Here is a 26773-nt window from a genome sequence, read left to right on the forward strand (position 1 = left end):
TAGATTACTTGCCATACACAAGGGAAAATACGCCAGATTAAATTAACTTTACTCACAACTGATGCAGTGATTTGTCAGCATTGTAAATCTTACATGTCTGATAATTTTCTAATTTGGATGAGGAGATTGTCTTCTCTACCAAATTATGTGGGCTATACTTTGAATTGTTCTTTGGAACAATCTGCTGAATCAGCCACACAGGGTCATTCATTCTGTTTCCATGTTGGTGGTTCAAATAAAAACAAGATATCATTTTAACATGTGAACCTTGGCATGTGGTTTCAGCTGCACATGGCCTTATAATGAATTCAATAACAATCAATGTCCTACATCATGTGGGTAACACTGAACTGCAAAAATGTGCTTCCTCACAACTCAGAATTGATGTTCAGGGACTCAAAGAGCAGTTCAAGTGAAAAGCTAGATGTACTGAGTTTTCCTTCTTCAGGAAATTCACAAAGTGCTAGAAAATCACGTTTATTTACAAAACTATCAATATTTGAGAGCATGATTCATTCTCTGTTTATAATCCCTCTTTCTTCTTTTAAGAAATGTGCACAAGCATCTAATAAATTCATTGCTTTTCTTCTGTTGCTGCTGTTATAGATATGTTATTTGAGAAGCTCATATACACTTGATACATACAGACTCACACTCAATTAATCACGTTCAAATATTTTCTTGCATTCTCTCAATTTCTTCTTCCCTTGAATAGTTGTTCAAAATTTATATATGTTACAATATGTAATATATAATTAAAAATACATATATTTTAATATATATGCATATACACACATATAATGCATATGTATAATGTATATGTATAATGTATGTATAATATATGTGTATATGTATATGTACATGTATATGCATATGTATGTGTATGTATGTATATGTATATATGTAATGTGTGTATACTACATGAATAATATACATATAACATATATGTATAATGTATATGTGTGTATATATACATATATAATTAAAAATATATAACTCATATGGGCCAGTAGGAGACAGTGTCACTTTGGTGTGCCCTGGTTTATTCAGGAGAAACCACCACTTTGAGATCAGCAGGGATTGTAGTGGCTGTGGTGCACACCTAGTTCTACAAGAGCACTGCTAGGTAATTGTATTATAAGGATAATGCATGTTCCTCACTGACTTTGAGCCCAGTTTCTTGGGCACAAACTGCGAAGGCAGGCCATTCATAACTGGCGCTGGGAACACCACTCCTCACCCTGCAGGTGGGGCAGATTCACAGAAACAAGAGAATCCCCAACATTTTGTGACTGTTGGAATCTTCTATGCAAAGACTATGGGAATGGTGTGACTGCAAGACAGTGTATGGTGTAAAGCTGGGTCCTTGGGCATTCAACATGTCTGACATCAAGGCTAAAAGATCTCTATGTATCCAAGGTGGATCATTGCAGGGCTCTGCACTTACATGCCTACACTGAGGTTCTGTGTGGTGCAAGTGCTGACAGTTGTAGCCACTATGGGCTAATCATGGCTGTTGCTCTTCTGGAAAGAGAGGATGTGATGCTGTGATTATGCTAACAGTCTTGATAATTCCCTCTATCCATACACCCCCAGATCTTCACTGAATAAGTCACGCAACCAAGTCACAGAGAGTAGTTCAAAGATAAAAGCCATCAGAGGAAAAACCAAAAAGTACTTCTAGATATGCCTAAAAATAAATACAGAAATACAAGAAACAAAAACACTGAAGTGAGTAAGACTCCCTAAAAGGAACACAGCAATTCTTCAAAACTAGAATATGAAAAGAGACATGAAATGCCTGATAGTGTCCCATTCACAAAGCTGAGAGAACTACGTAAATACCTCGAAAAAAAAACTTAACAATGGAATTAAGGGATCTTTGCAAAACAAATTTTACAAACTAGACACTGATATTCCATTTAACCTCAGAGTTTGTTAGACTTTAATCTAATGTTTCGTGCTTTGCTAAGATTCTCCTATATATTATCACCCTAGACAGAAGATCCTCTCGACAACAAAGGATCCTAAGGTGTTCTTCAAGTATAGTATATGATGATCTGATAGAAACCCACAGCATGCTTTCATATCTTTCTGAAATACTTACCATACAGTTTAGCTTATTGGCTGTGAGAAATCTGAATGGAGAAAATTTTACATTTCTCAGACTCATTCAACTATGTCATGAATCAGAGTAACTAGCAGAATTGAACTTACTCAAAACACACTTACAAGTCATTCCACTTTACAAGAAATCTAATTTTTCAGATTTATCCCCCTATTTGTATGTCTGAGTAACAGAGCAAAAACCTGTTGGCTCTAAATTTCTTATTCTTCAAACTAAACCAAAGCATGGATCCTCAAGATCCTGCATACTGCTGCACACTCCTAGGGATGAAGCGAGAATCTAACACACGGCAGCCTCTCAAGAAAGCAGACAATTCTGGAGGGATAAATGACTCTGTTAAATAAAAATTAACATATAAGGAAGTAGGGGGGATAAAAAGTAAAATAAAAAAGGTGAAATATTCTGTAAGTTGCTGGCCTGATCCTCACTGACAGGGTAACCAAAATGAGATTGAAATAAAGTAAAGCAGAATTAACATGAATAATTGTCAGATGAATGTTGTAATCCTGGATTCAGAATTTTTCTTCAGAAAATCCCTATGTTAGGAAAACAGTGGATAATTTTAACTGATATGTTATATGATATGTTAACTGATATGTTATATGTTATATGTTATATAACAGAAGCACAGAAATTGTTGCAATTTAAAATACTGCATAAATTGAATTCAAGAACCACATAGCCTCAGAAATACAACAAATGAAAAGTAAAATCCTTGACTTAGAGCACAAAATTGAGAGCCTAACCAACAGAACAAATACAGCAGAAGAGAGGATCTCTGAAACGGAAGACACACAAAACGAACACACCCAGTTCATGAAACAGCTGGAGACAAGTCTGAACAAAGCCAATAAGACCATACAAGAAATGAAAGACAACCTCAGAAAATCAAATATTAGGATTATTGGCCTTCCTGAAGGAGCGGAAAAAGAATCAGGAATGCAAATGGTGCTCGACGAAATTATACAGGAAAACTTTCAAAACACTTGGAACATGAATCCAGCTCAAATCCAGGACGGTCAGAGGACTCCCAGCAGATATGACCCAAAGCGATCTTCACCCAGACATATGGTGCTCAAGTTCCACTCCAACGAAGACAAAGAAAGAATCCTGAGACAAGTACGAAGCAGAGAAAAGATCACATACCGGGGAAAACCAATCAGGATCACGGCTGACTTTTCTGAAGAGACCTTACAAGCAAGAAGAGAATGGACAAAGATCTTCCAAATCCTGAATCAGAACAACTGTCAACCAAGAATATTGTACCCAGCAAAGATCTCATTCGTATTTGAGAACGAAATCAAATACTTCCACAGCAAAGAGAAATTAGAAGAATATGCCAGCACAAAACCAGCTCTACAAAATCTCCTTAGAAATGCACTAATTCCAGAAAAAAAGGAGGTGAATCATAAGCAAAGATGGCAAACAGGAAGGTCTCCCCACTAAAGTCCACACAAGGAAGGGCAATAACACAGATATCAACACCCACAAAAACAAGTATGGCAGGGCAAAATCACAACCTCTCAATTTTAACTCTCAACACAAATGGCCTGAACTCACCAATCAAAAGGCATAGATTAACAGAATGGATTATCAAACAGCACCCAACTATCTGTTGCCTACAAGAGACACATCTAACCAGAAGAGATTCAAAGAAGCTGAAAGTGAAAGGTTGGAAACAGATATTTCATGCCAATGGACGAGAAAAAAAGGCTGGGGTAGCTGTCTTAATTTCAGATGATGTGGACTTCAATCTGACACACATCAAAAAGGACAGGGAAGGACATTATATATTGGTGAAGGGACTGATCCATCAGGAAGTAATTACCATTGTGAACATATATGCACCAAATTCAAACGCACCTAGCTACGTGAAGCAATTACTCACGGACTTAAGGGGAGACATAGATATGCACACAATAATAGTGGGTGATCTTAACACCCCACTAACAACTATAGACAGATCAACAAAACAAAAACTCAACAAAGAAACAACAGAACTCATACAAACAATAGAACAACTGGACTTGGTTGACATTTATAGAATTTTTTACCCTAAGGCCACAGATTATACATTTTTTTTCAGCAGTACATGGCACCTTCTCCAGGATCGACCACATGATAGGACACAAAGCAAACCTAAATAACTTCAAAAAGATAGGAATCATACCATGTACCCTCTCAGACCACCACGGAATGAAGCTGGAAATCAGCAATTCAAAATGCCCCAGGAAATACAGAAACTCTTGGAGGCTGAACAATATGCTACTAAACGAACAATGGATCAGAGAAGAAATTAAAGATGAGATCAAAAAATTTATGGAAACCAATGAAAACTCTGACACAACATTCCAAAATTTGTGGGACACTGCCAAAGCAGTGCTACGGGGTAAACTCATCGCAATTGGAGCTCATGTCAAGGCCCAAGAGAGGCGCCAAATACAGGAACTAAACACACACCTCCAGGAACTGGAAAAACAACAGCAGAAGAGCCCCACACACAATAGGAAACAAGAAATCATCAAAACAAGGGAGGAAATCAACCAGATAGAAATAAAAAAAAAACATACACAAAATCAATGAATCAAAAAGCTGGTTTTTTGAGAAGATAAACAAGATAGACACTCCACTGGCCCGACTGACAAAGAAAAAACAAGAGAAGGCAAGAATTAACAGCATCAAAGATGAAAAAGGCAACATAACAACAGACACCGCATCCATTAAGGCCATAATCAGAAATTACTACAAAGCACTGTACTCCAACAAATCAGAAGATCACCAAGAAATGGAAAAGTTCTTAGACTTCTACCACTTGCCAAAACTTAGCCCAGAGGCAACAAACGACCTGAACAAACCCATAACTGAAGTAGAGATTGAATCAGTGATTAAAGACCTCCCAACAAAGAAAAGCCCAGGCCCAGACGGCTTCACTCCAGAATTCTACAAAACATTCCGAACAGAGCTGACCCCAATCCTCTACAAACTCTTCAAAACAATAGAAAAAGAGGCAACCCTTCCAAACTCATTCTATGAAGCCAACATTACCTTAATCCCAAAACCAGACAGAGAACTAACAGAGAAGGAAAACTACAGACCTATCTCTTTGATGAACATTGATGCTAAGATTCTCAACAAAATCCTAGCCAACAGAATTCAAAAACACATCAGACAGATCATTCATCCAGATCAAGTAGGATTCATCCCTGGAATGCAGGGATGGTTCAACATTCGAAAATCTATAAATGTGATACACCACATCCAAAAACTGAAAAACAAGAATCACATGATAGTATCAATAGATGCGGAAAAAGCTTTCGACAAAATCCAACATCACTTCCTACTAAAAACCCTAACCAAGGTAGGCATAGATGGAAAAATCCACAACATAATTAAAGCAATATATGAAAAACCCAACGCCAGCATCATACTGAATGGAGAAAAGCTGGAACCCTTCCCACTGAGATCTGCAACAAGACAGGGATGTCCACTTTCTCCACTACTATTCAACATAGTCCTAGAGGTACTCGCTGAGGCCATAAGACAAGAAAAAGAAATCAGAGGAATCCAAATGGGAAACGAAGAAGTCAAGCTCTCACTATACGCAGATGATATGATTCTTTATGTAGAAGAGCCAAGAGACTCAATACAGAGACTGCTAGAACTTGTACGAGAGTTTGGTAGAGTGGCAGGGTACAAAATTAATGAAGAAAAATCAACAGCCATAGTGTATGCGAACAGCCCCAAGATGGAAAAAGACTTAACCAGCAAGATACCATTCAAAATAACAGAAAAGTATGAAATATCTGGGAATAAATCTAACCAAAAATGTAGAAGACTTATTTGAAGAAAACTACAATCTGCTTAAAAAAGAAATTGAACAAGACCTCAAAAGATGGAGTAATATCCCATGCTCCTGGATAGGTAAAATCAATATCATTAAAATGTCTATACTGCCAAAAGCAATATATACATTCAACGCGATCCCAATCAAATTGCCCAAAATATTCTTCATGGAACTGGAAACAATGATCCAAAGGTTCATCTGGAAGCACAAAAAACCACGGATAGCTAGAACTATCCTGAAGAACAGGAAGTTAGCAGGGGGAATCACAGTTCCGGACCTCTGGACATACTATAGGGCAGTGGTTATCAAAACAGCGTGGTACTGGCACAAAGATAGAGAGGAAGATCAATGGAGCAGAATAGAAACGCCAGAAGGAAACCCACACAGATACAGCCAAATAATCTTTGACAAAAAGACAAACGACAACCCAGGCAAATGGGAAGGTCTGTTCAATAAATGCTGCTGGGACAACTGGTTGATAGCCTGCAGAAACAAAAAAATAGATCCACATCTCTCACCATACACTAAGATCAGATCTAAATGGATAACAGATCTAAACCTACATCCAGAAACCTTCAAACTTTTGGAAGAAAATGTTGGAAACACACTGGAACACTTAGGGGTAGGCCCTCACTTCCTAAAAAAGACTCCAAATGCAGTAGAAATCAAGACCAAAATAAACAATTGGGACCTCATCAAACTAAGAAGCTTCTGTACAGCTAGAGAAACAATCAACAAAGTAAAAAGGCAACCCACAGAATGGGAGAAGATCTTCGCACACGACATAGGTGATAGAGGGCTAATATCCAGAATATACAAAGAGCTACAAAACAACCAAAATGTCAAAACAAACAAGCCACTCAAGAAATGGGCACGGGAAATGGGCAAACACTTCACAAAGGAACAAACCCAAATGGCAAATAAACATATGAAAAAATGCTCAAGTTCCCTGGCAATAAGGGAAATCCAAATTAAAACATCAATGAGGTACCACCTAACGCCAGTAAGACTGGCCCACATGAATAAAAGCACCAACGACACTTGTTGGCGAGGTTGCGGGGAAAAGGGAACCCTACTCCACTGCTGGTGGGGCTGCAGGCTGGTACAGCCTCTATGGAAATCAGTATGGAGAATATTCAAACAACTCAAATTCAACATACCGTATGATCCAGCAATTGCACTCCTAGGAATATATCCAGAACACTTGTTCTATGAGAAACCAACATGTACTCCTATGTTCATAGCAGCACAATCAGTAATTGCAAAAACATGGAAACAACCAAAATGCCCATCAAAAGAGGATTGGATAAGAAAGCTATGGTTCATCTACTCCATGGAATACTACTCAGCTATTAAAAAAAACAAAATGCAGTTCTTTGTGGCCAAATGGGCCAAACTGGAAACCATAATGCTAAGGGAAATGAGCCAATCCCAAAAGGTTAAATACCACATGTTTGCCTTAATTTAAGATGATATGATGTTATGTATAACATGTTATGTTTTGAATGTTATATGTTGTGTATAAACTAAAATTGAAGTATAGGTGAGGTGGTCACAGAAGGTGGCTGGGAACCCGCATTTACTTTTAACATATTGGTTACTCATTACTATGTCAATTAATTCCATAATGATGTAAATTTTTGCTGATGGTATGTTGGAGCTTTCAATTAACTGGGATGATACTCTGCTGGCTCTGTCATCAGACCAGAGAGGGTATACCTAAGAAACCGTTGAACTTGACGGGACAATAAGATGCTGGACTCTATGTTTGGTATACGCTTGCAATGGGGAAATCTCAACTGAACTTGAGCTGTGGTTATGCAATAAGGTGGAGGAATCCACCATGGTGGGAGGGTTTGGGGAGGGGTGGGGAGAACCCAAGTATCTATGTAACTGTGTCACATAATACAATGTAATTACTGAAGTTAAATAATAAATAATTTAAAAAAAATTGAAAAAAAAAATAAATAAAATACTGCATAAATTACATGTACTTATGGTTTTGCCAGGAAAAATCTAAATAAAAATTAAATGTTTAAAGTATAAAAATATATATATATATATAATTAAAATACATATATATACTATACAAGATATAACATGTATTATAATATAGTATTTATAATGGTTCCTTTTAAGGCATTGTTCATATTAAATTGTCAGGATATACTTAAATACAGAGTAATGAACTTAATGACTATTTTGGAAGGACAACACTATTGTGATGATAGAGGCAAAAATAGGCTGTGGAGTACGGGTAAGAGGGAAGGTAAATCCTAGAGCCTATGGAACTGCATCACAAAAAAATATTAAACTACATTTTTTTAAAATTGTGTATGAAAACAAATCTATCAGGTTGCTTCTCCCAGAAGTGGATATGGTACACAATGTGACTATTGGGCTGCCTCTAAGAATACGCAAAACACCAGGGACAGACGTGGTTAAAGATGACCACAGTTGGCCCCACTTTGAGAGATGGGCTATCTACTCTGTGTGCTCCTCCAAAGGAAAACCAGAGATGTGCATCTGCAGTCAGCCCTGCAGTTGTTCTGTGACCTGCTCAATGCAGACCTGTTCTCCCTGCAGCTGAGCTTCTGTGTGGCACTATTTCACTCTCAAAATATGTGCAATATCCACAGCTAGTCTAAGCCAAAGGCTGGAATCAAAATTCCATTTACATTTCTCAGGCAGCTGACAGACATCTAGACTCAGGAGCCACCAATTGCTGCCTCCCAGTTCATGTGTTAGTAGATATGTTGAAGCAGGATCAGAGGGAAACTAATTTCCCTTCACACAGGACATCTTGCCTTCCAGTCCAAGTGCATGTCCTCTCTTGTTAATAATTGGCTGTAGGATGTTAATGCACGGTATTACTCTATGCATTTTGCTCCACTTGGCATGACTCAACACTGTGTGGGAATATGACAAAGCATCTATAGAAAATGTGAAATGACATATGTATCTCCAGGGCCAGGTCTGGCATCGGTAAAGCATCACCCACAATCCTAGAATTTCATTTGGGACATGATTGGAGGCTTGGTGCTCCTCTTCTGATCAAGCTTCCTGCTAATGTGACAGAATAGTGGAAGATAGCCAATGTGCTCTGGCACCTACACACATGCAGGGAACATCATAATGGCCTACTCCTGGCTTTTGTAGTGATTTCGGGCTAAATCAGCAGATGGGAGACCTACTTTCCTGTATCCTACCCCAGCCCGTCTATTCTTTCCCACTCTCCCTTTCTCCTTACCTACCTTATTCTTCCTCCTCCCTTTCCAGGCCCCACGTTACTCTTTCTAATAAAAACAAATGGCTTTAATTTATACACAGATTCAAAAATATATGGCAGCATAAAATAAAAAGCTTTCAGCTCCATTCCCAATGACATTATTTTTCTGTACTCTTGCACAGATATGCCATAATTGGTGCACCTGCTCACCACTGAAAAACCCTAGAAGAGTGTCCCTCTTTTTGTTGCAATGGATAGGGCTTTTATATGGATATGCATGCACATGGTTGAGTATAGCAAGCAACTTAACAAGCACTGTATTACACAATTTAGCAAGTTCTCAGAAAACAGTGATCTCATCACCCACAAACATTGTAATCATCTTAGTTTGAGCACACAGCATGGTATTTATACACACAGAAAACTGCATGAGAATGTGTTTCTCAGGAAGTAAGCATTCTCATGAAGCAAGAAGTTACTGTATTGGGTTAGACCTGATTTGGTAATTACGTAAATTAAAGACAGCTGGAAAACAAGGTTATTCTGCATTTACCTTTGAAAAATTCCCAAAATAACTTTGACAGAACCAGAAATCTATAATGATATATGTATATGTATATATATATATATGTATATGTATATATATGTATATGTATATATATGTATATGTATATATCTTTTCAAAAGAGATTTTTATTGGAAAATCAGATACACAGAGAGACACAGAGACAGGGGAGAAGATCATCGGTTCACTGATTCACTCCCTAAGCAGCTGCAATGTCTGGAGCTAAGGCAACCCGAAGCAAGCAGACAGGAGCTTCTTCCAGGTCTCCCCCATAGATGTAGAGTCCCAAGTCTTTCGAATGCCTTACCATGCTACAAGCTGGGAGCTGGGTGAAAAGCAGGGCCACTGGGATTAAAAATGGTGCCCAAAAGGGCTCCCAGTGTAGGTCAGAGATAAATTTCTGGTGATTCCCAACAATAGTAAACATAAACATTAGGGCAAGAAAAAAAAAAAAAACAAGAAAATTAAACCTAATGTACTTGTAAGGCCCCATGATACTTGGAAAAGGGGAGGGAGAACAGAGAAATCTACATCACACTAGAAGGTGTGAGGCAGACAGAAAATATAACCTATCAGGATCATAACTGGTAACTCATAGACAACAGACTTGAATTAGCATTAGGCAATAGTAAATATACAAAGGCATATGGGTGAATCAGGAGTAATCCTAACAACCTCTTAATAGTAGGTCATATGCATAGAGCAGGGGGGACCCCAGAGTGGTCAGGCGGACAGGAGGAGGCTTTTATACCAACCCTTAATACTCCCAGACACTCACTAAGGACTATCAGTACCAAGGAGCACCTAGGACTACATCACTACTGCCAAGGAGACCATGAGGAAATGGAGTGCCTTCGGAGACCAAGAACTTTGAGGTCAACCACCCCCATTTGGATCTACCACAAGGGATGGAAGAATCCCATATCCTGCCTTGCAGAATCCAAGGTCATCGGAACAACAACCAGGAACCCTGAGTGGTCCGCAGACACAGAAGAACAGTAAACTTTCTTCGGGACTAGGGAGAGGAGCTTTCTCTGGTCCTTGCCTGCTTCCAACTTTGGGTCCCCACCCCCTCTCGTAATAACCATCAGGAGGGCTCCAGAAACCCTCAAAACAAACACACAAACAAACCAACAAACCAATCTAGAATAGATAGATAGAGAAAACAAGGAAAGCTTGGAAACACAGGAAACGGTTAGCATGGATGCACTTATAACTCACTGGGTGGAACACAAAGATTAGTTACTCCTCACTAGGGTATGGAACATTTCTCTGCACACCCCTGCTAAACATGCTCACCTAAACAGTTGACATATATCCAGTTAGAATTATAGAGTTAGACCACCTGAAAAACAGCCAGGTTCAGCAAAAACATGCTTCAATGGTATAAACTGCTAAAGACTAAAATTAAAATAGGCATGAGACAGCTGGATAGCAATCTAAGCCATTTTAAGGTGTATAGAACATGGTTGAAAGTAAACCAAAATTGAAATGTCTATGAAGAAGTCACAGGATTTGGTTGAGAACCTGCATTTTCCTATTAACATATTGGTTAATCAATACCATGTCAATGAATGCCATAATGTTGTAAATGGTTGGAAATATTATGTTGGGGCTTTTAATTGATTGGGATGATACTCTGCCGACTCTACATTCAAACCAGAGTTGGTCTCACCAAGAAACCTTTGAACTTACCAGGACAATAAGATGCTGGAATTTATGATTGCTCAAAACTTCCAATGAAAGAATCTCAACTGAATTTGAACTATGGAAATGCAACAAGGTGGAGCAATCCACCGTGGGTGGAGGGTTTGGGGAGGAGCGGGGGAAATCCCAGTACATAAAAAAAAATGTATCACATAATGCAATGTAATTAATTTAAAAAAAAGGGAATGCAATAAAAATATGGTTTTTAAAAAATTTAGCATTTGGTATGTTTCTCTATGCTCATTGTGACATTTAATACATCTCTTGAATTTAATTTTTCTCTTCTGCTGAACACTTTTGTGGTTATTCATGGCAAAGACATTCAAATTTGTATCTTTCTCTAAGTTGACGTTATCTTTTGTTGTCTCTAATACTTTATCTTCCCCTTCTGCTATAGATTCAAGTATTAAATATATGTATTTTCTGTTTTGATTCTGTACTGTAAAGCTCTCCCTTATTCTGCTTCACTGTTTTTTCATTTTTCTCCTAGCAATACAATTTCATTTCTTTATCATTTTAATTTTTAATGAATTGATTCATCATGGTTAGCAAAGGTACACATTCACTACAACACAGACCTGGCAATGTGATATTAACAACAGAAAATAGACTCCACAACTCACAGATACAATCATAATGCTATAACTAATGGCTTAGGACTTGAAAATGAGACCAATACCACTGCCAGAGGAATACAAGTGAGAGCTATCACCGCACACTCCTAGGAAGTAACACATGCACAGTCTCCAGAATTCAAGGAAACAAGATACATCTAATCCCAAGGTTCAAAGGGAAAGTGCCTACCTCAGAGCCCTGCCTCCAATAAAATAATTAACACATTGCCCCTAGCCTTTCAGAAAGCAGTACACATGGAGAGGTGCTGAACACCAAAGAATATGCATTAGTTCAGATGCTGACATTTCAGAAAATACCACATATATACAGCCTGAACTCACAGGAACCATCACACACATAGACAATGGCACACTCAGAAACAGCCAACATGTGCTTCAGCATACCCAGGACACAATACACAACATGACTTTTGACTTTTCAGGACACAGCTGCTTCTGCCTGGAATTGAGCTATTGAAAACAAGTCTGGCTTTGGTTCCAGAAAGGCCCAGCATAAATGCAGCATCCTGAAGTTGAAGCTTGACTTGAGCTTGACTCTTGGAGGTCTTATTATTCCCTGAGTAGGACACAGATGTGCTGTGCATAGGGCCAGGACTTGGGTGCGAATAAACTCAGCTCCACCCAAGCCAACAGGACCCAAGGCTGAGGTAACCATGACTGATAGTCGTGGCTCCTTCCTCTGCCCTGCACCATCATTTTCTAGATTGCCAACCAGCACTACTGCTTTCATCATAGCATCATCAGAGAGCCAGTACCATACAGAACATCAACACTCCATACTGGCATTTTCTGTAATCCCAGACGTGTCACAGGAGGGGACAGCAATGGTTAACAGCACTTGGGAGAGCAGGAATAATAGACCAGAGCCCAGGCCGTGGCATTGTAGTGAGACCCCTTTCACCTTAGCCTGTGCCACAGGCCCCTTCACCCTGAGCACCTACCAATCTCCTCAGGGTGATAGAGTATGGGTCCTTTGCAGTTGAGAGACCATGTCCACTAGCCTGAGAGAGCCCTTTGGCCTCGAGCCTGGTGTGCTGCAATAACCCCCACCCAGCATGTCACCAATCACAGAGTTGCCCTTTGAATAAAGTCCAGGGCCAGTCCTAAACTGCCCAACTTGAGAGATCCCAAGCCTCATTCACACAAATGCTCAGCCTCAAATAGTGCATACACTTACCCAGGATTCAGTAACCTCAAAGTAGCAAAGGCACATACTATTCAGTCAGGCTCATAAGCTTCCCATCTTAGACTCCAACCTTGTTTCACCTGAGACCGAAAACTTTATCCACCTGTGGGAAAGCCCATCATTCTTCAGTACAAACCTGAAGGTCTGCAAGTTGACATGCTTGGCCCCCTCCCCATCCCCAAGGAGCCCTGAATTCCAGTATTCCATTAACTGCCTGTCTGCCCCACATTCTGGTTTCCATGACGACGCACCTCTCTTTGTTGAGACAGCAGATGTCTAGAGCTGTAGGAATTCAGTGAGTGCAGAGCCTGCCTGTTGATCACTATCCTGCTGGTGCCACAGCCCATGGCTGGGTTCCTGGTTTTCGGACCTAGCTCACAGCAAGCCCCTGCATTTTCCCTCTCTCAGAATTCTTGCCTAATGACAGACTCAGAGGAGTTGGAGTGGGATACCAGAATTACATGTGTCAAGGTTCCTGCCAAAGCAAGCTTGGACACACCCAGCTTCAGCACTGGGAAATCTGGAGGTGAGAGCCTCGGGCACATTGCTGTGTTAGTGAGGTTGGCACGGGAGGTTCAGGACAGACTTTTAGCATTGGCAGAGTAGACAACTGTATTGAGACCAGAGGACATGGCTGATACCTTGTTCTTCTGTGGCCACTGTGATTACACAGCAACCTCTCATGTCTTCTAACATTCCAAGATGCCTTCCAAAAAATTTCCATGTAGATCTCCAAGGAATAGTGTGCATAGATTGGCAAGTCAGAGAAGACCTACTTTTAAAAAATGAAGTGGAAATATAGCATGCAAGTCACACAAGCCTTTGCAGCAACAGCCCATGTGCCTGTGTGTTTCCCCTCCCTTTGTCCCACCTGTTCAGGGATGAATATGGACAAGGATGTTTGTTTTCTGACTATGCAGACCTCTCACCTGTACTCAATACTCCCAGTGCATGCTGGGAGTGCTATGAATTGCTTTGAATTCCATTTCTCCTTCTAGGTGTATTGCCTAAAGGGAAGATTTTGCTGTAATCTAACTCTGAGAGCCCCCTCAACTGGCTTTCTCATGAGTGCTGGCACTCACAGCCCCTGGACAACCCTGATGCTTTTGAGAATAGAGGCCTAGTAAAGAAAGTGAGGGCCAGGAGAAATAAGCAGCAACTGAAAACCATTCTTGGGATCAAACTCAGCAATAGTTGGTTAACACCATTTACTATCTTCAAAACAGTGCCCGTCAGAGGCTGCTGACCTAAGATCCTACAACAATAACTATGCTATTTATCAGACAAAAAGTGGAAAATGTATGAACAGTAACAATTAACATGAACTAACTAATTCAAGACAGAATTACAACCAAGCATGCACATAAGTGGTTTGTGTATGTTGTTCAAAGTCAGAGAAAGGGAGCAAAAAAGAGACAGAGAGATCTACCCTTTTATTCACTCCCTAGTCTGTGCAGATGAACCTGGTCAACATTAGAGACTGGAAGCTTTCATTTGGTTAGAAGAATCCCAAGTATTAGGGCCATTACTTCCTGCTTCCCCAATTGCACCACCAGGTGATGAAGTGAAAGTGACAGGTGGAACAGAAACCAGTGCTCAAGAATGGAGTTGCTGATGTTGCAGACAACTAAAACTGTCACCCAAAAATTCATTGGAAGTGTTGACTTTCTTTCTTTCTGATGACTGTGCTAATTTATTTATTGACTCTCACAGGTTGTTAATGGAATTTTCAGGGTTTTCCATGTGTAAGCTCATGCCAAATGTGAATGTAGACAACATGTTGCTTCATTTCCAAATTGGAGAACTATTTCCTCGCCTCATTGTTCTGTCTAGAAAAAGTTTCAGATCAAATGATAGTAGCAAGTATGTAGAAACCATTCCTTGTTTCTGATCTTAGAGAAAAGATTTTCAATTTCTAAAAACTGAGTATGCTACTAACTACAGATTTTTCCATATGATTTTTATTTTCTTTTCAAAGAAATTTTCTTCCATTCCTAAATTGTTCATCAGTTACATTCTGAAAATCAAATTACTTCATTTAATTGAACACAATAGACATAAGTCAGAGGTGAGGTGGAAATGAAGGATTTCTTTTGCTTTTTTGGGTCTGTTTTAAAGATAAAAATCTTCAACACATACACATACATCTTAGTGATAGTTAAAAGATATTTTCATGTCACATCTGGATCACAGGTAGAATCACTACTCTCTGATTCAAAATTGTTTTCTGGTAAGAGTTTGCAAAGTTTGGAAATATTTATGAAAGCTTTCTTGTCACCTTCTAGCCAAACCTCATCGTATGACCTGCAAAAAGAAACACACCAGACAGCAGAAGGTGAGTAGCTCTTAAAACCCTTTCCCTAAAAGAAAATAATAAATCAATAAATAATGATCCTCTTAAGTCCCTCACAGGTAAGAAAAGAAAGGACACCGTATACTATTAACTGTCTTCTTCCTGTCATGATCTTTCATAATAGCTAACATGATCATGAACCTTAAACAAGACAAGCCAAATAATTGCTACTTGTTGTGTTGTTTTCACAGTATTTCCGACTTTGTAAGGTTTATCATCAACACACACAGTTAAACCTTCCAAAAAACCTACGAATCAGTTACTGAAATACACTCATTTAAAGGTTGAGGGATGTGAGGCATAGTACTGTTAGGTGTTTGAGATAAGAGTGGGTGTCCACACCTTCATAGGGACTTTATTTAGAGCATAGAAAGTCTCCAAGGGCCTAGTGGCTAAATCCTCACCTTGCACACCCCGAGGTCCCATGAGGAAGCCAGTTCATTTCCCAGCTGTTTCACTTCCCATCTAGTTCCCTGCTGATGGCCTGGGAAAGCAGTGGAGGATGGCTCAAAGCCTTAGGACCATGGCACCACGTGGGAGACCTAGAGGAGGCTCCTGGTTCTAGGCTTCAGATCAGCCTGGCTCTGGCTGTAGCCATCACTTGGGAATGATCCAGTGGACAGATAATATTTGTCTCTCTTTCCCTCTGGAAATGTTCCTTACGAAGAAACATAAAATCTTACTGGAGAGAGAGAGAGAGAACCTCCAAGCCTGAAGACTCCAGGCTTTAATGCTGAGAATGTATCAAACAGGCAGTAACTTAAACTTCCCTCTATGTTCACTCATACATTAAAAAGAATTGTATCTTAAACTCATATCCTCCTTCTTGTAGGACAAAACAACCTCCTCTTTCTCTGGGTACTAAGTAGGCAGTCCTTCCAATGTTTGCAATTATTTTTGTTTCCTGTTGCTTTGACAATACAACGTGACTTTTGAGTGTCCAGTTGATTACAAATATTTCTCCAAAATTTTGGCAGAGTTTAGGTCATGAAGAACTTCCCCAAATTTTCTGGAAAATTCATTCAACATTTTCTGATGAAACAGAAAAGCAAGTCCAAGGAATTCTAAAGATATATATATCTTATATATATCTGCTATATGTATCATATGTATGATATATGTATGTATGACTTGGGTTTCAGCTATAAAAACATGATAAACTGGTAGTAGAACTCTAGATATTACTAAATCAAATTAATGAGTATGTAATATCTCAAAATGAACTTTAGCTACATGTATGCCAATTTACAGGTCAAGAAGAGTAGCTGTGGAGAAGTACCTAACAGAACACCTGGGTTCAAGCCAATTGATATAGGCACCAGCATATCCAATCCCCAAATCAAATATGTTCAGGATATTGTCATTTGCAGCTTTTATCACCATCTTACTTTTTGAAAAATCATCTGATTTCACCTCTTCCTAACCTCATGTATGCCAACAAATTCTCCAGTTGTATTTCATCCTGTCTGTGCTTTGCTATATTTTCCCTTCACGGTCCACAGGTTGATAAGACATACTTTCCTAAAGAAGCCCTACCGACCTGCTTTTACAAATGTTGTTCTCCAGATTATCTTTCTAAATGCTCTCTCCTTTTCCACTTTCATTTGTGCAGAGGAAATTGAAAACCATCTGGAAAGAAAAAGGCTCAAATGATGTGATCTATCCCCAGATACACTAAAAACACAGACACTGCTTTTCTCTTCAGTATTCAATCACCTCATATGTTCCCATGTTTGCTGATACTTTAAAGAATGCCATGTACCTGAAAACACTTTGTAATCCCAAAGGACAACTGGACTGAACAGTGAGTTTAAAAAAAGTTACTTTCTCATTAAAGGGAAAGTCCAGCGGGCCTTTACCAAATGAAATCCGTACGAAGGAATCATCAGGAACAGCAAACTTACTAAACACAACTGGCTCAAAGAAGGGCCGGAAAGCAGTGTTCCATCCTAAGGAATCAAACAGCTCAGGACAGCACTCTACACAAAAACTTGGTAAGAAAATAATTTCAGGAGTTGTCTCTCTAGGCCCACTAGGAAGCCCAAAGAAGGTGAGGCTTGATGAGGATGGTCAAGCTGTGAGGGATGCAATTGCATGCTTGGGTCACACTCAACACAAAATAGAGCCTCTAGAAATATGATTACATTTTAAGCTCTTTGGGGATGATCTAAAAAAAAAAAAAAGATGGGATCAGGTTACTTAGCGTATATGCAAACACTTCATGGAGAAGAAGTCAATTGTCCTAGGAGTGAAGATGCTAGTTAATATGCCTGTTTCCCATGGCAGAGTACCTGGGTTCCAGAAATGACCCCATCTCTGACTCTAGCAAATTGTTGATATACAACTTAGTAACACTTGGTGAGGAGATAAGTGATTGAGGTCTTACAACCCCCTGGGAAAACTGAATAAAGCTTTCTGACCTGAGACTGATTTGGGTGCTATCCAGGTTACTCAAAAAGTGAACCTCCCCACCTCTCTCTGCCTTCTGTATGCTCTGATTCTCTCAACTGCTGTGTCAATCTCTAGATGTGTCTTTCTTTGCTGTTTAAATAAATAGATATTCAAACTTCAGGGAAAATGAATTAAAACCAGAGATTGTAATGAAAAACAAATGTCCATGCAGTTTTTCCTTGTCTTGAAAGCCCTCTATTTTATTTGAAACATTAAACCCAAAAGAACTGATAACTTCACTGACTTAGTCTCTCCATCTCAGAACTCAGAAGAAAGGATGAGAATGAAGAATTTCAGATGTACAACTTGAAAGGAAGAAAGGGTCAGACATACAAAGAGTTCAGTGAGACTGAGTTCAGTGAGACTGTGTAAGTGACCCTTTGGCACATCCATAAAGAAAAATCCCATAGTCTGAATTTAAATTCCACTTGTAGTTTGGTCTTACATCATTCTGTCTTCTGGTAACTTGGGGTGCTGAGTGATGTGAGCACTTGGTTGCCTCTGATGCTCTCTATGCCCAGCAACGTTTGGTATACTTTCCTAATCTCTTCCACTCTCATCTCCAGATTGTGAGAAGTGTCAGATATGCTTCCTGAAGAGCTGTGCTGCTCATGGACACCCCGTGTTTCTAAAGGACAATCCAGTGGAAAAGGGACATCCTAATCGTGCTCTCCTCAGTGTGCCCACTGGACTTCGAATTGACCCATCGAGCATTCTGGAGGCTGGGCTTGGAGTATTTAATGAGGCATCTGATCTGCCTTTGGGGCTACACTTTGGTCCTTTTGAGGGCAAGATCACAGAAGTGGAAGAGGAAGCTGACAGTGGGTACAGCTGGCAGGTAAGAAGCACATCCCTTTCCTGTCTGATGGCTTTTCACCTGCCTAGCATGAGACTGGTTCATGTGTCCTTCTACACATTATAGCATGTATTGAGCCAACATGATCAATCAGGCTGTAAAGATTAGCATAGGGCTCGGCGTCTTGGCCTTGTGGCTAAAGTCCTCACTTTGAACCTGCTGAGATAAAAAATGGGCACTTTTTCTAATCCCAGCAGTTCCACTTCCCATCCAGCTCCCTGCTTGTGGCCTAGGAGAGCAGCTGAGGACAACCCAATGCCTTGGCACCCTGCACCTGCATGGGAGACCCCAAAGAGTTTCCTGGTTCCCGGCTTTGGATCAGCACAGTACTGGCTACTGTGGTTAGTTGGGGGAATGGCCCATCAGATGGTAGACCTTCCTCTCTCTCTCTCTGTCTCCTTTTCTCTGTATATCTGACTTAGTAATAAAAATAAATAATTCCAAAAAATAAATAAATATTAGCCTAGAGAAGATCACTGGGCTGTTAAAAATAAAGCAGTGACAATCTGCTCTATGGGCTTCTACTGCAGGGAAATAAACCAGAATAAATGTGTACCAACACTATGTAAAGTCTCAACATGTGTTGAACTCATGTAATGTCACAGAACATGAGGATAGAGTTGTTAATAATTCTGCTGAACTACCCCCATTTCAGAAACGTATTAACCTGTTTTTTTTGAAACTCAGATAGCCAAGGGCAGGAACAGCTATGAGTACGTGGATGGAAAGGATAATTCTTTGGCCAACTGGATGAGGTAAGAGCCATGGCATGTTACAACTACAGAGGATATTTCTCTCCAAGACAAGATCACTTTCCTTTTTCCTTTAATTTCCTCAGTGACGTTTGCATCATATGTCCTCTTTCATGTTTGTTCTAATGACCTGTGAATGTCATGACCAGTTTCTAAAAGCACATTCTATGTAAATACTATTTCTTTTTTGTTCATTAATTACATTGCATTATGTGACACAGTTTCATAGGTACTTGGATTCTCCCCACCCCTCCCCAAACCCTCCCACCATGGTGGATTCCTCCACCTTTTTGCATAACCACAGTTCAAGTTCAGTTGAGATTCCTCCATTGCAAGCATATACCAAACATAGAATCCCGCATCTTATTGTCCTGCCAAGTTCAAAGGCTTCTTAGGCATACCCTCTCTGGTCTGAAGGCAGAGCCAGCAGAGTATCATCCCAATCAATTAAAAGCCAGACAACTTGAGCATTTTTTCGTATGTTTTTTGCCATTTGGGTTTGTTCTTTTGTGAAGTGTTTGCCCATTTCCCATGCCAATTTCTTGAGTGACTTGTTTGTTTTGACATTTTGGTTGTTTTGTAACTTTTTGTATATTCTATCACCTATGTAGTGCGTGAATATCTTCTCCCATTCTGTGGGTTACTTTATTACATTGTTGATATTTCCCTTGCTGTACACAAGCTTCTTAGTTTGATGAAAAAACATTTGTTTATTCTGGTCTTGATTGCTATTGCCTTTGGTGTCCTTTTTAGGAAGTCGGAACCTACCCCTAGATCTTGCAGAGTATTTCCAACCTTTTCTTCCAAAGGTTTCAAGGTTTCTGGATGTAGGTTTAGATCGATTATCCATTTAGATTTGATCTTAGTGTATGGTGAGAGCGTACAGTGAGAGCTTGACTTGTTTCCCATTTAGATTCCTCTGATTTATTTTTCTTGTCTTATGGCCTCACCGAGTACCTCTAGGACTATGTTGAATAGTATTGGAGGAAGTGGACATCCCTGTCTTGTTGCAGATCTCAGTGGGAAGGGTTCCAGTGTTTCTCCATTCAGTATGATTCTGGCGTTGGGTTTTTCATATATTGCTTTGATTATGTTGTGGATTTTTCCATCAATGTCTACCTTGGTTAGGGTTTTTAGCAGGAAGTTGTGTTGGATTTTGTCGAAAGCTTTTTCTGCGTCTATTGATATGATCATGTGATTCTTGTTTTTCAGTTTTTGGATGTGGTGTATCACATTTATGGATTTCTAAATGTTGAACCACCCCTGATTCCAGGGATGAATCCTACTTGATCTGGATGAATGATCTGTCCGATGTGTTTTTGAATTCTATTGGCTAGGATTTTGTTGAGAATCTTAGTATCAATATTCATCAAAGAGATAGGTCTGTAGTTTTTTTTCTCTGTTGGTTCTCTGTCTGGTTTTCGGATTAAGGTTATGTTGACCTCATAGAATGAGTTTGTCAGGGTTGCTTCCTTTTCTATTGTTTTGAAGAGTTTGTACAGGATTGGGGTTAGTTCTGTTCAGAATGTTTTGTAGAATTCTGTAGCGATGCCATCAGGGCCTGGCTTTTCTTTGTTGGGAGGTCTTTAATCACTGATTCAATCTCTGCTTCAGTTATGGGTTTGTTCAGTTCATTTGTTGCCTCTGGGCTAAGTTTTGGCAGGTGTTGTGAGCCTGAGAACTCTTCCATTTCTTGTTGGTCTTCTGATTTGTTGGAATACAGTGCTTTGTAGTAATTTCTAATTATGTCCTTAATGGTTGCAGTGTCTGTTGTTATGTTGCCTTTTTCATCTTTGATGGTGTAAATTCTTGCTTTCTTATCATAACATAAATCACTATGCTTGATAAACATAACACAAAGATGGGCGTTGAGGAATCTAGATCAACTGGGGACATTAGACTCACTCTTTCTCTAATCAGCATTGATTAAGCCCTTCCAGTGTCAAAAATTTCCTAAATACATGGAGATTCCATGAAATTGGTGCCTGGCAGTAATGTTTCTTAGTCTTTTGACAATTATACACTGTCAGAACAACTTCAGACATAAGACCTTCAATCGATGAGACAATGAAGGCAAAAAAAAAAAAAAAAAAAAAAAAAAAAGGAAACAGCCGGGTTCTGGGGACAGGCATTGACATGCAGTGGGCTAAGACAGTGACTGTGAAGCCTGCATCCCAAGTACTGGTTGCTCTACTGCCAAACCAGTGGCTCCTCCATGCAACCAGGGAAATTTTAGAGAATGTCCTCAATCTTTGACCTCTGTGCCCAAGTGGAAGCCCTGGTTGAAGCTCCTGCCTGCCACTGTGTCCTTTCTGTGTCCCCACTCCACCCGTTCTCCTGGCATCTCTGTCTTTTGCCCCTTGTCCTCTTTGCTTCTCTGCCTCTCAAATAAAAATAAAATGCTAACCTTTATCAACTAAGCAAAACAAAACCAAACCTGGGATGTGGAAGAGAGAAGGAAGCTGCATCTGGACAAGGGTTTCTGTGAGCAGTTCTGTGAGAGGATAAGAAACAATGAAGACTCCTCTACATTTCTGGATCTGGATCTTGGACTCCCAAGATCCAGGAGAAAGATCCAAGAGAAAGGACTCCAAAGGATTGCCTTTGGGAAAGCTGAGTTGTAGAGCATGTGTGGAAAGCTAGATGTAAGCAGTGTGTCCACTCATCAAATTCTGTAACAGAAAACTGAATGAAATTTGGAGTTTAGGAAAACTCTGTGTGCTTCATGGCAGTCAAGGTGGGAGTTAGGTGGGCTTGGGTTTTGAGGATGACTAATGAGGAAGGAAGGAAGAAAGCATGTTTATCACAATGAACACTGTATCTACAACTTGTAGCTGGGAGTTCACTGATCTCATGAGAGAGGTATATGTTTGCAGGGAGAGCTCTTGCAGAATTGGGTTTCAAGAAGGGTGGAGGCTATTACAGAACACATGAGATTTGAACGTGACAGAGCATGCAAACTTAGTATTTATCTCCACCCCAGGTATGTGAACTGTGCCCAAAATGATGAGCAGAATTTGGTGGCCTTCCAGTACCACAGCAGATATTTTACCACACCTGCCAGGTCATCAAACCAGGCTGTGAGCTGCTAATATGGTATGGGGATGAGTATGGCCAGAAGCTGGGTATTAAGGGAAGCAATGAGAAGAAAAAGAAGGAAAGAAAAAGGAAGAGCTCACAACAGTGAGAGGTAAATAGCACTGTTGTTTTGAAATAAGCAAAGGAGTCCCCTTGGGAATATTTGTGATTCAACTCTAAGGAGTCAAATGTATCGTAAGTGCTGCCAAAGTTCAATTCAAATGTGATTTCCATTTAGCAAAAACAAAGACTTACTTATCAAAGGAAAGAAAGAGTCATAAAGAGACTCAAGCACAAAGATAGAGAGAGATAGAATGGAGAGATCACCACCTACTGTTTTATTCCCCCAAAGCTGCACTAGGGCATAGTATGGCATCCTATGGCTAAAGTCCTCGCCTTGGACATGCTGGGATCCCATATGGACACCAGTTCATGTCCTGACTGCTCCACATCCCTTCCACAATCATGCTTGTGGTCTGGGAAAGCACGTGAGGATGGCTTCAAGCCTTGGGATCCTACCCCCACATGGGGGACCCTGGAAGAAGTTCCTGGCTCAAGACTTTGAATGGACACATCTCTGGTTATTGTGGCCACTGGGTGGTGAATCAAAAGACAGAAGATTCCTTTCTGTCTCTACGCCAATCATGTATCAGCATATGATATATATAAATATATGATTTGTATATATATATAAATATATGATTTGTATATATATATAAATATATGATTTGTATATATATATATATATATATATATATATATATATATATATATATATATATATATGATTTGTATATATATATACAATTAGGTTTAATGCTGCACGTGCCGAGACTATCACTGGCTTGAGCCAGGAGTCTGGAATGCATCTAGGTCTCCCATGTATTTCAGCACTTGAACCATCTTGTGCTCTTTCCCTGGGTACATTAACCCACAGGAGATTGGACATGGAGCAGACAGAGCTCAATCGAGTGCTTCTACGGCATACTAGTGTCATAGTCATTGATTTAAACCAGTGTAACCTAATACTGACCCATTTTTTATTTCTTTTACTCCTGGGAACAATTGATACCAGTTTCATTTAGTTCTTCTATTTGTTAAATACTTGGTGCACAAAATATCCCACAACACCCCTTTTGGAGAGGGCCCAAGAAAAAAAAGAAGTTCTTGGTCACTTTGCAGCTCTTCTACTATGGAAGTTCCTTCTGGATCATGAACAGTTTATTTTACATTTTCCCCATGCTCCCTGCCACCCCCCAAAAAGGCATATGTTTCTATTTAGTCATTATTTCAATGGGATGTTGTCATGTGAATTCTGTGCTTAAGACTGTCCATGGAAATGGAGATTTGCTGAATAATACAATTGAGTGAAATATGAGTATGAGCACAGCCAAGTGTTTCAGATTAGGTCTGGTTTTCATGTGTGTTTGCCTCTTTAGAAAGACTTTTCCATTTACTTGAAAATCTACAAAGATAGAAGAGAGAAATCCATTATCTGCTGGCTCACTTCCCAAATAGCCCCAACAACCAGGCCTGGACCAGATTTAGATCAGCGCCAAAGAATTTCTTTCAGGTTTCGCACATAGTGGCATCTACAAACTAAGGCCATAGTCTGATGTTTTCCCAGATATACTCTCGCGGGGGTTGCTCAGAAGCAGCATAGCTACGAGTCCAGCAATCATATATACAGACTGGCAGCACTGCAGTCTGAAGCTTAATGCACCTCACCACCATGCTCTTTTCCCCCGTCTAGATTTTCCTGATAAAAAGAGACTTTGTGGAGATTTGGGTCATCAAACTGAGGTTGATAGAGTCTTATGTGTGAACCTATCAGAGGGCAGTGGGTATCTGAAATTGGGGTCAGAGTGCTAGCCAGTCAATGGAGGGACTTTGAAGTGGGAAGTTCCAATGCATGGAAAATAGGCAAACATTGAGATTGGTCAATACAGACAGGCAGGACACCTGAGGATAGTCTTTCACATGATTTGTGTGACAGGGAGGAAAAGCAATCCTTGGTGTAGGCATGAGGCAGTAGTAGTTAGGTTGTCTCAGACTCAGGAATGGGCATTACTGTCCCTTGCCTAGCCAGAGTAGTAACACAAAACATCAAGTTGCACTTATTTTGGGTTGATAAACACAGATCTACTGACAGGTGCTCATCTTATACAAAATGTTTCTTCCAAATCTGTAGATCTCCTGTTGTGTGGCTTCTTCCTTCATAGAGCTCTTCCTGTTCATAAAGAGTGTCAAGAAGGAAATTCTACCTTGAGTGATCAGAGTTCTTTTCAACACAAGAAGATAGCCTCAAGTAACTTTTCAGACAAAGTGCCAGAGATCCAAGTGAAGGCTGTGGGGGACAGAGAAGTACAGGGAAACATGAATGAAGAGGACATCCTCAACGGATGTGGTAGAGGTCCCTGAGGTCTAAGCTATGAAAGAAGTCTAAGAGTGAAACTACAGAATGGTAGTTGGGTTGCATTGGACTGGTTCAAATGTGAAAAGGTCTGCTGATATAGACTTTTTGGATTTCTAAAACTGTCATAGAAAATTAAAAAAAAAAGATGATTAATGTAAAACACAGGATCACTTGGTGGATGCCAGCTGTTGCTAGTACATGAGGAACAAATAGTAGGAAGGCTTAACCCAAGTGAAAGCAGGTAGCCAGGCTGCTTGTCTGTATCTGTCCTAACCTCAAACCATCTTATTTTAGAAGACACAATGTAGTCAGAGATCCATCCTGGTTATCTATGCTCACTTGTCGTCTTCATTCACAAGTCCCTCATTTGACATGCCATCCTTAGTTACTGCTCTTGGGACTTCTCAGAAATATCTGCAAGACAGCTCCTGTAACCAGTGAACCATTCTCAAGGGGATGGGCACCAACTGATCCACATAGATGCCATGACACAGTTAAGGAGGAGAGGCCCATAAAAATTCCAAACCCATTTTGAAAACAAAAAAGCAGAGGGAGAAATAAGGGCCATTCGTTTTTTCTTACAGCCTTCACCCAAAAGTCAGTGGAGGCCTCGAGTGAGAGTGAGAAAAAGAGGATGATCCCACAAGAGGCTAGGCAGTGAATGCAGAGGAAGCATTCAAATCTTCTGTGAGAGGTAGCATTCCCAAACAGAGTAGGGGCTGAGTATGGCAACTGTTTGTAGGGCATCAGTGATATGTCACAGATTATTATCTGTCAGCAGAGTTTGCAAACTGGGAAGAAACCCAAAGAGTTCAAATAATGTAGGCAAGGCTTCACACAAAAATCACACCTCACCAGGCACCGAAAGACTCACAAGGGAGAAGCTCTCAATTTGAAGGGAGTGTGGGAGGGTTTTCACACAGAAGTTACATTTCATCACACACCAGGGGACACAGAAGGTAGAAGCCATATGCTTGCAGGGAGTGTGGTTGAGACTACACTCATCAGCTTACTAGAGAACACATGTGGGAAGAATCAGCGTGTTTGTGGAGAAGGAGAGTAAAAGAGATAAAATCATCTAACAGCCAACACAAGCCAGCAGCCTTTAGTTCAGAGAGGTCTTGAGATATTCGAGTCATGAATTTCTCCAACAGTGTACAGACTGAAGAAATGTTTAAGCACGTTTCCACTTTCATGATGAGAAATGGGTTAGAGAAACAGAGAAGTGTTGCTGAGATTTTTGGGGGATGTTGACTTGTGACCCTTAGACACATCTTTCACCAACCTGTTTTGTTCATGCTAATGAATGTTGTCTGCATACACATCAGAAGACCAAGTTACACGCCACCACTGCTACTACGGTTTAGGACAGAGGTTCTAGATCAGGTTTCCTTAAGACTTCATGGAGCTGTAAACCTGTATTTCTTTTGGGTATATGAAAGTCGGATCTGTTCACGGACTGTGGGAGAGAAACCTGTTGTTAAATACACACTGGGTTTAGGAGAGGAATCTTATCTCCAGAGAAGCATGATGGCCTCTCTTTGACTTTGGCTCTGATATTGTTGCAAGAAAT

The 26773-nt window shown here is 40.0% G+C and overlaps 1 protein-coding gene across 1 annotated transcript in view; it reads left to right on the top strand.

The window, feature by feature from the left end:
• Positions 1 to 22893, top strand: part of LOC131478742 (histone-lysine N-methyltransferase PRDM7-like) — a 68504-nt gene extending 45611 nt beyond the window's left edge. The window contains 6 exon segments of the mRNA XM_058659315.1: positions 17485 to 17641; positions 18361 to 18468; positions 18665 to 18936; positions 19642 to 19709; positions 22690 to 22742; positions 22745 to 22893. Of these exon segments, the coding sequence (XP_058515298.1) occupies positions 17485 to 17641; positions 18361 to 18468; positions 18665 to 18936; positions 19642 to 19709; positions 22690 to 22742; positions 22745 to 22893 (807 nt within the window).
• Positions 22894 to 26773: the final 3880 nt, after the last annotated feature.

This window comes from Ochotona princeps, chromosome Y (genome assembly GCF_030435755.1).
Source record: "Ochotona princeps isolate mOchPri1 chromosome Y, mOchPri1.hap1, whole genome shotgun sequence".
NCBI classification, from domain to species: Eukaryota; Metazoa; Chordata; class Mammalia; order Lagomorpha; family Ochotonidae; genus Ochotona; species Ochotona princeps.